Source organism: Mus musculus, chromosome 10 (genome assembly GCF_000001635.26).
Source record: "Mus musculus strain C57BL/6J chromosome 10, GRCm38.p6 C57BL/6J".
NCBI classification, from domain to species: Eukaryota; Metazoa; Chordata; class Mammalia; order Rodentia; family Muridae; genus Mus; species Mus musculus.
In genome coordinates this window covers 114,412,842-114,425,541 of record NC_000076.6, presented here as the reverse complement: position 1 = coordinate 114,425,541, position 12,700 = coordinate 114,412,842, and the positions used below count along the sequence as shown (strand labels likewise).

General features: G+C 37.1%; 1 protein-coding gene across 1 annotated transcript in view; it reads left to right on the top strand.

The window, feature by feature from the left end:
* Trhde (TRH-degrading enzyme) overlaps positions 1–12,700 on the top strand; it is a 403,483-nt gene that overhangs the window by 376,761 nt on the left and 14,022 nt on the right. Inside the window, exon 16 of the mRNA NM_146241.3 lies at positions 12,226–12,393. Within this exon, the coding sequence (NP_666353.2) occupies positions 12,226–12,393 (168 nt within the window). The remainder of the gene's footprint in view (positions 1–12,225; positions 12,394–12,700) is intronic.

The window sequence follows — 12,700 nt, the reverse complement described above, 5'->3', positions numbered from 1 at the left end:
GATTGTTTTAATTTGCATTTCCCTGATGACAAGAATGTTGAATGTGTTTTTTAGGTACTTCTTAGCCATTCAGTATTCCTCATTTAAGAATTTTTTGTTTAGCTCTGTACCCCATTTTTAAATAGGATTATTTGGTTTTCTGAAGTCTAGTTTCTTGAGTTCATTGAATATATTAGATATTAGCCCTCTATTGGGTTTAGGGTTAGTAAAGATCTTTTCCCAATCTGTTGGTTGCCTTTTTGTCTTATTGACAGTGTCCTTTGCCTTACAGAAGCTTTGCAATTTTATGAGGTTCCATTTGTTAATTCTTGATCTTACAGTACAAGCCATTGGTGTTCTGTTCAGGAATTTTCACCTTGTGCTCATATATTTGAGGCTCTTATCCACACTCTCCTCTGTAATATCAGTGTCTCTGGTTTCATGTGGAGGTCCTTGATCCACTTAGACTTGAGCTGTGTACAAGGAGATAAGAATGGATCAATTTGCATTCTTTTTCATGCTAACTGCCAGTTAAGCCTGCACCATCTTTTGAAAATGCTCTTTTTTCCACTGGATGGTTTTAGCTCCTTTGTCAAAGATCAAGTGACCATAGGTGTGTGGGTTCATTTCTGGATGTTCAATTCTATTCCAATGATTTACCTGTCTGTTACTGTACCAGTGTCATGCAGTTTTTAACACAATTGCTCTGTAGTACAGCTTGAGTTCAGGCATGGTTATTCCACCAGAGGTTCTTCTATTGTTGAGAATAGTTTTTGCTATTCTACATTTTCTGTTATTCCAGATATATTTGCAGATTGCCTCTTTGAAGTATTTAGTTGGAATTTTGATGGGGATTACATTGAATCTGTAGATTGCTTTCATCAAGATAGCCATTTTTACTATATTAATCCCGCCATTCCATGAGAATGGGAGATCTTTCCATCTTCTGAGATTTTCTTCAATTTCTTTCTTCAGAGACTTGAAGTTCTTATCATACACATCTTTACTTGCTTAGTTAGAGTCACAACAAGGTATTTTATATTATTTGTGACAATTGTGAAGGGTAATGTTTCCCTAATTTCTTTATCAGCTTGTTTATCCTTTGTGAAGAGAAAGGACACTGATTTATTTGAGTTAATTTTATATCCAGCTCTGCACTGCAACTGTTTAACAGGTTTAGGAGTTCTCTGGTGGAATTTTTGGGGTTAATTTGTAGTATCCTATCATCTGCAAAATAGTGATATTTTGACTTCTTCCTTTCCAGTTTGTCTCCCTTTGATCTCCTTTTGTTGTCTAACTGCTCTGGTTAGGACTTCAAGTACTATATTGTATAGGTAGATTGGGCAGCCTTGTCTAGTCCCTAATTTTAGTGGGATTGCTTCAAGTTTCTCTCCATTTAGATTTATGTTGGCTACTGGTTTGCTGTATATTGCTTTTATTATGTTTAGGTATGGGCCTTGAATTCCTGATCATTTCAAGACTTTTATTATGAAGGGGTGTTGGATTTTGTCAAATGCTTTCTCAGCATCTAACGAGATGATCATGTGTGTTTTTTTTTCCCTTGAGTTTGTTTATATAGTGGATTATGTTGATGGATATTGAACCATCCCTGAATTCCTGTGATGAAGCCTACTTGATCATGATGGGTGATAGTTTTGGTGTGTTCTTGGATTTTGTTTGTGAGAATTTTGGGGGGTATTTTTTCCATTGATATTCATAAGAGAAATTGTTCTGAAGCTCCCCTTTGTTGTTCGGTCTTTGTGAGGTTTAGGTATCAGAATAATTGTGGCTTCATAGAACAAATTGGGTAGAGTACCTTCTGTTTCTATTTTATGGAATAGTTTGAGGAGTATTGGTATTATGTCATCTTTGAAGGTTTGATAGAAAATAGTTCGAGGGATATTGGTATTAGGTCATCTTTGAAGGGTTGATAGAACTCTCCATTAAACCCGTCTGGTCCTGGGCTGTTTTTGTTGGGAGACTATTAATGACTGCTTCTTTAGGTGTTATGGGACTATTTAGATCTTTATTCTGATCCTGATTTAACTTTGGTACCTGATATCTGTCTAGAAAATTGTCCATTTCATTCAGGTTTTTTAGTTTTGTTGAGTATAGGCTTTTGTAGTAGGATCTGATGTTTTTTATTATTGATTGATTGATTGATTGATTGGATTTACTCAGATTCTATTGTTATGTCTCCCTTTTCATTTCTGATTTGTTAATTGGGATACTATTCCTGTGCCCTCTGGTTAGTGTGGCTAAGGGTTTATCTAGTTTGTTGATTTTCTCAAAGAACCAGCTCCTGGTTTGGTTGATTCTTCATACAGTTCTTTATGTTTCCACTTGGTTGATTTCAGCCCTGAGACTCATCTTGGGTGAATTTTCTTCCTTTTGTTCTAGAGATTTTAGGTGTGATGTCAAGCTGCTAGTGTGTGCTCTCTGTGGTTTCTTTTTAGAGGCACTCAGAGGTATGAGTTTTCCTCTTACAAATGCCTTCATTGTGTCCCATAAGCTTGAATATGTTTTGGCTTCATTTTCATTAAACTCTAAAAAGTCTTTAATTTCTTTCTTTATTTCTTCCTTGACCAAGTTATCAATAAGTAGAGTGCTGTTCAGCTTCCATGTGTATCTGAGATCTCTATTATTTATGTTGTTATTGAAGATAATCCTTAGTCTGTGGTTATCTGATAGGATGCATAAGATTATTTCAATATTTTTGTAAATGTTGAGGCCTGTTTTGTTACTGAATATGTGGTCAGTTTTGGAGAAGGTACCATGAGGTGCTGAAAAGAAGGTATATCCTTTTGTTTTAGGATAAAATGTTCTATAGATATCTGTTAGATCCATGGTTTCATAACTTCTATTAGTTTCACTGTGTCTCTGTTTAGTTTCTGTTTCCATGATCTGTCCATTGATGAGAGTGGGGTACAGAAGTCTCCCACTATTTTCGTATATGGTGCAATGTGTGCTTTGAGCTTTAGTAAAGTTTCTTTAATGAATTTGGATGCCCTTGCATTTGGAGAATTGATTTTCAGAATTGAGAGTTCATCTTGGTAGATTTTACGTTTGATGAGTATGAAGTACCCCTCCTTGTCTTTTTCGATAACTTTAGGTTGAAAGTTGATTTTATTCAATATTAGAATGGCTACTCCAGCTTGTTTCTTCGGACTATTTGCTTGGAAAATTGTTTTCCAGCCTTTTACTCTGTGGTAGTCTCTGTCTTTGTCACTGAGGTGGGTTTCCTGTATGCAGAAAAATGTTGGGTCCTGTTTATGTAGCCAGTTGTTAGTCTATGTCTTCTTATTGGGGAATTGAGTCCATTGATAATAAGGGATTTAAGGAAGAATAATTGTTTCTTCCTGTTATTTTTGTTGTTAGAGTTGGGATTTTATTCTTGCAGCTATCTTCTGTTAGGTTTCTTGAAGGATTACTTTCTTGCTTTTTCTAGGGCATAGTTTCTCTCCTTGTGTTGGAATTTTCCCTTGAAGGACTGGTTTTGTTGAAAAATATTGAAAATATGAAATACTTTGGTTTCTCCATCTATGGTAATTGAGAGTTTTGCAAGGTATAGTAGTCTGGGCTGGCATTTGTGTTCTCTTAGGGTCTGTATGACATCTGTTCAAGATCTTCTGGCTTTTATAGTCTCTGATGAGAAGTCTGGTGTAATTCTGATAGGCCTGCCTTTATATGTTACTTGACCTTTTTCCCTTACTGCTTTTAACATTCTTTCTTTGTTTAGTGCAATTTGTGTTTTGATTATTATGTGAAGGGAGGAATTTCTTTTCTGGTCCAAACTATTTAGAGTTCTGTAGGCTTCCTGTATGTTCATGGGTATCTCTTTAGATTAGAGAAGTTTTTCTATAATATTGTTGAAGATATTTGCTGGCCCTTTAAGTTGAAAATCTTCATTCTCATCTATAACTATTTTCCTTAGGTTTGGTCTTCATTGTGTCCTCGATTTCCTGGATGTTTTGTGTTAGCATCTTTTTGCATTTTGCATTTTCTTTAATTGTTGTGTCAATGTTTTCTATGTAATCGTCTGCACCTGAGATTCTTTCTTCTATCTCTTGTATTCTGTTGCTGATGCTTGCATCTATGGCTCCTGATTTCTTTTCTAGGTTTTTATATCTCCAGAGTTTTCTCCCTTTGTGATTTCTTTATTGTTTCTACTTCCATTTTTAGATCCTGGATGGTTTTGTTCAATTCCTTCACCTGTTTGGTTGTGTTTTCCTGTTATTCTTTAAGAGATTTTTATGTTTCATCTTTAAGGGTGTCTGTTTTCCTGTGTTCTCCTGTATTACTTGAAATAAGTTATTAATGTTCCTCTTAAAATCTTCTACCAGAATTATCCCGAGCTTTTGTCCCCACCGGCAAGAACACGCGCAGGACAACCGGAATCTTCTGCCGCAAAGCTTTTATTGCTTACTTATCAGGAGGGAAGACCCCGAACCAAGAAAATGGCGCTGCTTATATAGCCCGCAGCGTGACGTTTCAGCACCTGATGTGGCGTGACAGCTCCTGATTCCTTGCTCACCCAGCACCCCATTACTACGCTTCGAGATGGGCAGTGACTAGGCATGAGTTCACTCTTGCACTTGCGCATAAGGCTTGTTTACTAGTTAGGCGCAGTGGAAGCCAGCGCCATCTTATAATGCAGATTGCTCACGGCACGCAAGCGATTGCTCGCTGCATGGCTCTCCACACAGAATCATGAGATATGATTTTAAATCTGAATCTTGCTTTTCCTGTGTGTTTGGGTATCCAGGACTTGATGTGGTGTTAGTAGTGGGTTCTGATGATGGCAAGTAGTCTTGGTTTCTGTTGGTAAGATTCTTGCATTTGCCTTTCACCATCTGGTAATCTCTGGTGTTAGATGTTCTTGCTGTCTCTGGCTGGAGCTTGTTTCTCCTCTGAGTTTGTAAGCCCGTGTCAGCACTCCTGGGAGACCAGCTCTCTTCTGGCAAGACCACTGCACACCTCCTGGGTGCTGATGTAGGCCCATAGGACCCTGTCCCAGCTGCTCTGCTGCTTCTAAAGCCTGTGTGCTCCTGAGTGGACCCTCCTTAGATAATCACCAGAGAGAAAATGGTGATCTCACCTGTGTCCCAGTGTCAGACACTTCCTGGAGGCAAGTTCTCCTCTGGTAGGGAAGTTGCATAGAGAGCTGAGGGTTAGCCCTGCCTCCTGAGTGTAGATGTAGGCCCTTAGAAGCCTGTCCCAGCTGCTCTGCCACTTCTGCAGCCTATGTGCTCCTGAGTGGACCTACCTTAGAGAGTCACCAGATATAAAGTATAAATTTGACATTTAAAAAAAAATATTTATTGTTTTGATTGGTTAAAAGTACTTATGCCTGCTTTATAAATCTCATTAGTCACTTAGATAGGAATATTGGCTGGTTACTACTTTCTTGAGTCTAGGGTTTTAGCTATGTTGGTGAAATGCTTGCAGTGTAAACACAAGAACCTGAGTTTGATCCTCAGCATTCATGTATGAAAGCAGACAGACATTTTAGGGCGGTTCTTGTTATCTAGTGCTAGAGACATGGATGAAGGAGATCCCAGAGAGCCTCATCTAGTTGGTGAGTACCAGATCTCCAAAAGGAATATTGGGGAAGGTTGTCATTTGATCTACACATGTACATATAGGTACACACACACACACATACACACACCACAAAAACCACAACCTTTGATATTAGAAGTAAAGAGTACTGTGTTGTGCACAATACAGAGATAAAGGCCATGTATATACAGGGCAGTGTGCTAAGCACTGGATGAAGATAACCCCACTTCTCCATTGCGACAGCCCTATCAGAAATTATTACCTCACTTCTCAGATGAATGAACTGATACCTAGGTACAAAGTCACAAATTCCTTGTAAATACCTTGTAAGCTGTATTCAAAGAGGTGTTCTTGGAGGCAGACAGGAGGGTGAAGAATTGGGACAAAGAGGAAGGGAGGCAACAGACTCTGAACACAAGGTCAACTTGTGTAAAAGCAGGTTTTTTTTTTTTTTTTTTTTTTTTTTTTTTTTTTTCAGCTTGGTGCTTTAACTTCATGAACTAGTGGTCCTAGAGGACAAATGAGAACAAAGGCTTTTTAAAGTACACGATTTGGAGCATTGGCAATGAGGCCTCAACCAAAGCTGTTCATTTGTAGCGTAGATACCCAGTCTTTCAAATGAGTGAATTCCATGTTCATTAATTAAAAATAATTAAATGTTGGGCCCCACTATTTATTGATGGCATATGAAGCTCCACTGAGAGGCAGTGCTGTTCTCAGAGAGGCTCCTATGAGCAATATTTCTCATTGTCTTTGAAAATAATTAAACCCACATTTCAATGTTAATACAATCACTAATGAAAAGATTCTTGTACTAACAGAGCAAGAAGGGACTTTAGAACCCTTGGACTTTAGCCCTGTCCAATTAGGATGAAAAACGAAGCCCAAAGCATTGACCTTGACTCACTCAGACCAGAAACAAACTCCTAGCAAAATTAGTTCTAAGAAATCTACTTGAAAATAGATGAATATTTTTTATTAATTATAAAATATATTTTTAAAGTAGTGGTTTATTTTCATTCAATCAATGTAACTTTTCTATGGAAGATGTTTTATGCTTTAATATTATATCATTAGTATCATGTCTGATTATTCAGTAGAAGTTTTATGTATGTGTTTTACTCTAATAATAACAAGCTTGTCTTTGCAAATGTAATTAAATATTTGATATTCCCCACGTAAAGGCAAAACTATTTAATTACTAAACTTGAAGTTATAATTTAGCAAAAGACTGCTACCTATGATACTTGGGCCTTAAAGAACATTTTAATATCTTCTCTTTATCCCTTCAGTATTCTCCTCCTATGACTAAGTATATTGCATTATTTAATTAAAATAATATTAAATGTATTCTCTGACAATATCATACATATACATAACACATTTTAATTAGTCTCATCTCACACTTCTTCCCTTCCCTACCCATATAACAGACCTTCTTCTCTCCAAGGCCTTTCCCTTGCTCACCATTTATGTCTTTCTGTTCTGTTTCAAGATCACTGAGTTGATCCAGAGCAGCCTTCATGAAAAGAAATTTTGTAACACTGGGGTCTTGTTGTCTCACCAAGGACACACTGTTTAAAACTGTAACTTCTACTCACCCAGTATCAATCAGGTTAGTAGTTTGCCAAATAGAGGAAGGGCCATATGAGGCTTTTTAAATAAGATCTTTGACAATTGTCTTACTTATTTGTTTGGACATCTTAATTCCAATTAATTAATTAATCAAATACTGTAACTTAATCTCATTTTAGTACCTTTATGGACTGAATCTTTGTGTTCGCCACAAAGCTTCTATTGGAAATTCTTAACTTCTAAAATGACTGTTAGGAAGTGTGGCCTTTGAAAATTTTCAGTCTAATCTTATTTAGAAATGAGCTCAGACAGCTTTCCAGCCCCATTCTGCCAGAGCAAGATAAAGGAGAAGGCAGCATTCCCTGTCCTTGGAAAGGGATCTCACCTGAAATTGACACTGTTACTGTGCTGAAGACAAATGTCAGTGTTCAGAATTAACTGTCTTTATTAAAAGCCATCTGGTCTATCGTACTTTGTTATAGTGGGTCCAACATATGAACACTACCATTACTATATTTTTACTCAACTTAAAACAAAACACCTGGGAGAAATGCCTTTTCCTTTCTCTTACTTAATTTTTAACATCTACCTCCAAAACATTTCATCTTCAAGCCCTTGCCTTTAGCAGGATAAAAAGTTAAATATATCACTGAAATGTGAAAATAAATGGGCCCATAATGATATACTGAACGTCTATGCATTCAAAACTTTTATTACACAAATGAACTCTGTCATAATCCCACTTAAAATGAGAATGGAGTGAAAACCATAGTACAAGTTATACTAATTAGGCAATACTTTCTGCATTGTTGCTACTCTAAGAAAGATAAAAGCATTTTGTTTTGGATAAGCATTACTGCGTTCGTCTTCCATGAATGGAAGGTTACTTGCTCAATGTCAATACTTGTATACAATACTTAAAATCAAACACAGCTTTCCTTCCAGCTGATGAAACCCCATTAAAAGATTTACTTCTGAGGCAGCAGTTAAAACGAAATGACCATGGGGACATTCACATCTTCATAAACAATATTCATGTTCACTGGGAAGGGGCCCTTGATCCCTGTAATCCTGATATCCAGTGTCTCACAGGGCTCATTTGTACCATTCATAACTATGGGTTCTGTGGGTTTCTTAGCTAATGCTTTACAAACAAATGAGCTTTTTCATTTATTCCTAATGACTTTGGTTTATACAAAGAGATCTTAAACTGTCCCCAGAGCAATCATTTTGTGAAAATGTTATTAGAACATCTTTACAAATTTAGAAACAAAAGGGGGTTTCATTAACCATGGAAGTCATTGGGAATTGAGGGCCCCTGGCATATCCAGTTCTTACCAATCTTGTTTTATTTTCAGTAATGAGTAAAAATGATCTTGTGAACTATACATTGATTGTCTGGTGAAGGGGTAGGGAAGCGAGGAACTGATGAGGTGGAAGAGTTGCTAGAAAACTCAGCACTCTTAGGCTAATCAGCTCTGCCTTAATACTTGGAGGAGATACATGCAATGTTAGCTCCTGGTATCGGTTATTTGAGCCAATCCTTTCCTGAGACTCAGGGATTTGTTCCCAAGACTGAAGATAATTTTTCATGCTTTAGATGATCTATTCAGACATACGTGTGTTTCATATTCTTCCTCATCAAGTTTGGTGCGTGTACTGTGTACACAGGAATGGGCAGCTTGAGACAGAATTGAAAGTAGACATGAAGTCTTTTGAGAAGCACTTCCATATTATACAGCATTCATCTTGATCTACAGCTGCAGATTTCTGCTTGGAATTTCTCACTTTCTATGTAGCTTTCCTTTCAAAGGGCTGCCTAGGACACTCAACTTATATTTCTTCAGCATACTGATCATTGTTTCTAAACTTTTATTGCTGGAATTGTTTTTAAGGTCTCTTTTCATCTTGCTGTTTCACCTTACACTTTGGCTACATGGTAGATCCTTAGATCACTGCTGATGATGTCCTTTTCAGACATTTAAAGGCTGTGTTGACCATATATCATGACAATGCTAGTAAGCATAATGGTTTTTGTTAGAAACCCAGTCTTTCTAATACCCAGTATTTCTGAAAGATGGCATTTTAAGCACTGCTGAAATTATAAAATTCAAAGGGGTATAGAGGTACCATCTATGCCCAGTTATACTCTCAGAGAATTAGATGTTGGTCATGCTAGTATGAAAATCTCTCAGCAGTTAGGCCCAGGAAAACACAATGGTGCACTTTTAAAAGATGTTCTGCTATTCGAGTGATCCTCTTCACTATTCTTGGAGTTCTGACTGATCTGACAGAGATTAGCCACCTGAGAGGTCACAGACAGCTTTGTACTCTTTCCTAATTTTCAGCACAGTCCAGAGATGGTGAGGATTCCAACTCTAAACTTCTTTCTGGGAGAAGCATTAACCTGTCCATATGATGCCCCAGTCTCTCCAGATCTGCCTCCTAAGAGAGCATCTGGCTTTCCAAATATGGAATTCCGATGCATCTGGTATGATCTAGACACCTAGCAGAGAATAGGGACAGTTGGCTAGACACTTAGATGTCACAGTTTCTCTACTAGCTCAGCAGAGAGTAAGCAGACGAAAGCAAGCCAGTAACTAACATCCTTCCATGGCCTCTGCATCAACTCCTGTTTCCTGACCTGCTTGAGTTCCAGTCCTGACTTCCTTCAGTGATGAACAGCACTGTGGAAATGTAAGCTGAATAAACCCTTTCCTCCCCAACTTGCTTCTTGGTCATGATGTTTTGTTTAGGAATAGAAACGCTGACGAAGACAGCTTCTATACCTCATAGTATTACCCCAGCCTTTTTTATAAGTGCCAACTTATTGACAATATATGGGTGATCTTAGATTATGACTATTTAGAATTGTTCTTTTCTCTAATACATACTAACTCTAATTGCCTTAGTTAATTTCAGTATGCAGTGTTGCAAGATGGTAATAAACAGAACTGTAAGATATCTGTGTCATCAACTCTTAACAAGGGAAGACTCTTGTTGATAATTTCTATGGGGATGCAGGCTGAGGAAAAGATCAAAAGAAGATGCGAATAGAGTCCAATGATTTAGGGTTTCCATAGCTACATAACCAGCATCCATACTAAGAAGCTCATGTAAAAAAGTACAAAAAATAGAGAAAAAAACATTAAACATAGATGTTAAACTATATTCCTTTTACAGAGAGCTGTGAATCTTTCTGTGCTGTGGTATTGTACCACTATCCTCCTTTTTTACCCCCTCCTCTCCTTTTAACAGATGAACAAATGTTTGCCTGTTAACAGTGCTGAGGGAAATGGCTGGCTATTCTGCAATCAGCCTTTCTTAGTGATTGAAAATGAGTCTGTTCCTCTCAGAGTTTGGGTCTGTTTTCCCATACTAGTGTTTTACAATAAAAGTTCTGGATCTTTAAAAACCATTGTTCCTTCGTGTGGCTTAGAGAAGACAATCCATATAGTCACATTTAAATTATTAATGGAAAATGTAACTAATAGAGTAATGAATGTTGCAAAAGAGAGACATATACTTTTCAACTTTAAAAAGTCATTTGAATATTTCTCAAAACAAATATTTTAAAGAGCCCAGAAATGTAGTAATCCGTGGAATACCACTATGCAAAAGTTGACTTACAAATTTATAATTCATGAATTACCAAGCTTGACAAAGTTCATGCTAATTTTTCTCACACTAAATTTTATTTTGGAGTCATAGTAATTTTTTGCTATTCTTTTTTGAAATAACTATATAAACATAGAGGAAAAGGTCTTTGTTAGTTTTGCCTTATTGCTTATCATTAAATTTTTGATCCTCTGTATTTTTAATGCTTGAAGAAACAAGTGCTTGCTGACAGGAGTCTGATATAACTGTCTCCTGAGAGGCTCTGCCAGTGCCTGACAAATACAGAGGTGGATGCTCTCAGTCATTGGACTGAGCACTAGATCCCCAATGGAGGAACTAGAGAAAGGACTGACAGAGCTAAAGGGGTTTGCAGCCCTATAGGAAGAAGAACTATGTGAACCAACCAGTACCCTCAGAGCTCACAGGGACTAAACCACCAACAAAAGAGTTCACATGGAGGGACCCATGCCTCCAGCTGCATATGTAGCAGAGGATGGGCCTTGTTGGACATCAATGTGAGGAGAGGCCCTTGGTCCTGTGAAGGCTCAATGCCCCAAAGTAAGGGAATGCCAGGACAGGGAAGCAGGAGTAGGTGGGTTAGTGAGTAGAGGGAAGGGGGAGAGGATTGGAAGTTTTTGGAGGGGATACCAGGAAAGGGGTTACATTATATTTGAAATGTAAATAAAGAAAATATCTAATAAAAATAAAAATAAATTAGTTCTAGACAATAATATGATAAAAAATTTAGAGTGACCAGTTAGCTCAGTTTGTTAGAATGTGGAAATAATACCACCAAGGTCATAGAATTAATTCCCTCTACTGGCCCCATGATAGTTTCTTTGGGCTGCATAGATGGCTCAGTAGTTAAATTTACTTACTGTTCTTACAGAAGACTTGACTCTGATTCAATTTCAGGAAACCAGCTCAGGTTTCAGAACCTGTAATTCTAGTTCCAGGGGATCTGACACCCTCTTCTGACCTCTCCAGGCTCTTGCACAAACTGGATGCAGTTCCTTATTTTCAGGCCCTTACACATACATGTTGCTTTTCTTAATAGAGTTTTTAAAAATAATGTAAAATAAAATGGTTGTATTTTATTCAATAAACTTGCCATCCCCTACCTTTGTCTTCATTTCCTGAGTGTACATATTATGAAAGCAAACTTTCAGACAGGAATTATGTTAATACTACTGAAAATATAAAGGATTTCATTTTTGATTCTATAACAATGTTTTTTTTAGCTTGTTTAATGATAACTTTATGAATATAAACCAAAGGTAAATTCAAAACATATTGGAAATAAAGATGTTATTTTATTTTCTAGTCTCAAGTACATTTAAGTATTATTGTTATGCACTATTATATTTTTAGGAGAAATATAATTGACAAATCACCTTTTTCATAGCTGGCTCTAGGAAAGCCACATTGTTCTTTATTTTCAAACCATAAAGCTTTCGATTAACAGAAACCCACCATGGGTTGCTTCTCTAGAATACCCCTGAATGTTAGAGACATCGTCTACTGCACAGGAGTGTCACTGCTGGATGAGGATGTCTGGGAGTTTATCTGGATGAAATTCCACTCTACCACTGCAGTTTCTGAGAAAAAGATACTGCTGGAGGCTCTAACTTGCAGCGATGACAGGAATTTATTAAGTAGGTGAGTCCATTAAATGTCCCAAGTTATTTTTGCAATGAACGTATCATCTAAAGTCAAACTGCTCCAGAGTTATTTTGTCTCCTTGAATATATGGTCCTGTGAAATTGGTTACTGTAAAACAAATCTTTCTAAGGATAAGGACCCCTACCTACATGGTGACAGGATGAAAGCAGCTTGACTTGAAAGATAACATTGTTTAGGACTAATTGTTTTAATAAGTTTGATATGGGTTTAAGAAAACACTTCATTGTAAAAGCAAACATTTAGTATGAAGAATTTGAGAGTGGAGTTGTGTCAGCAAGTAAGA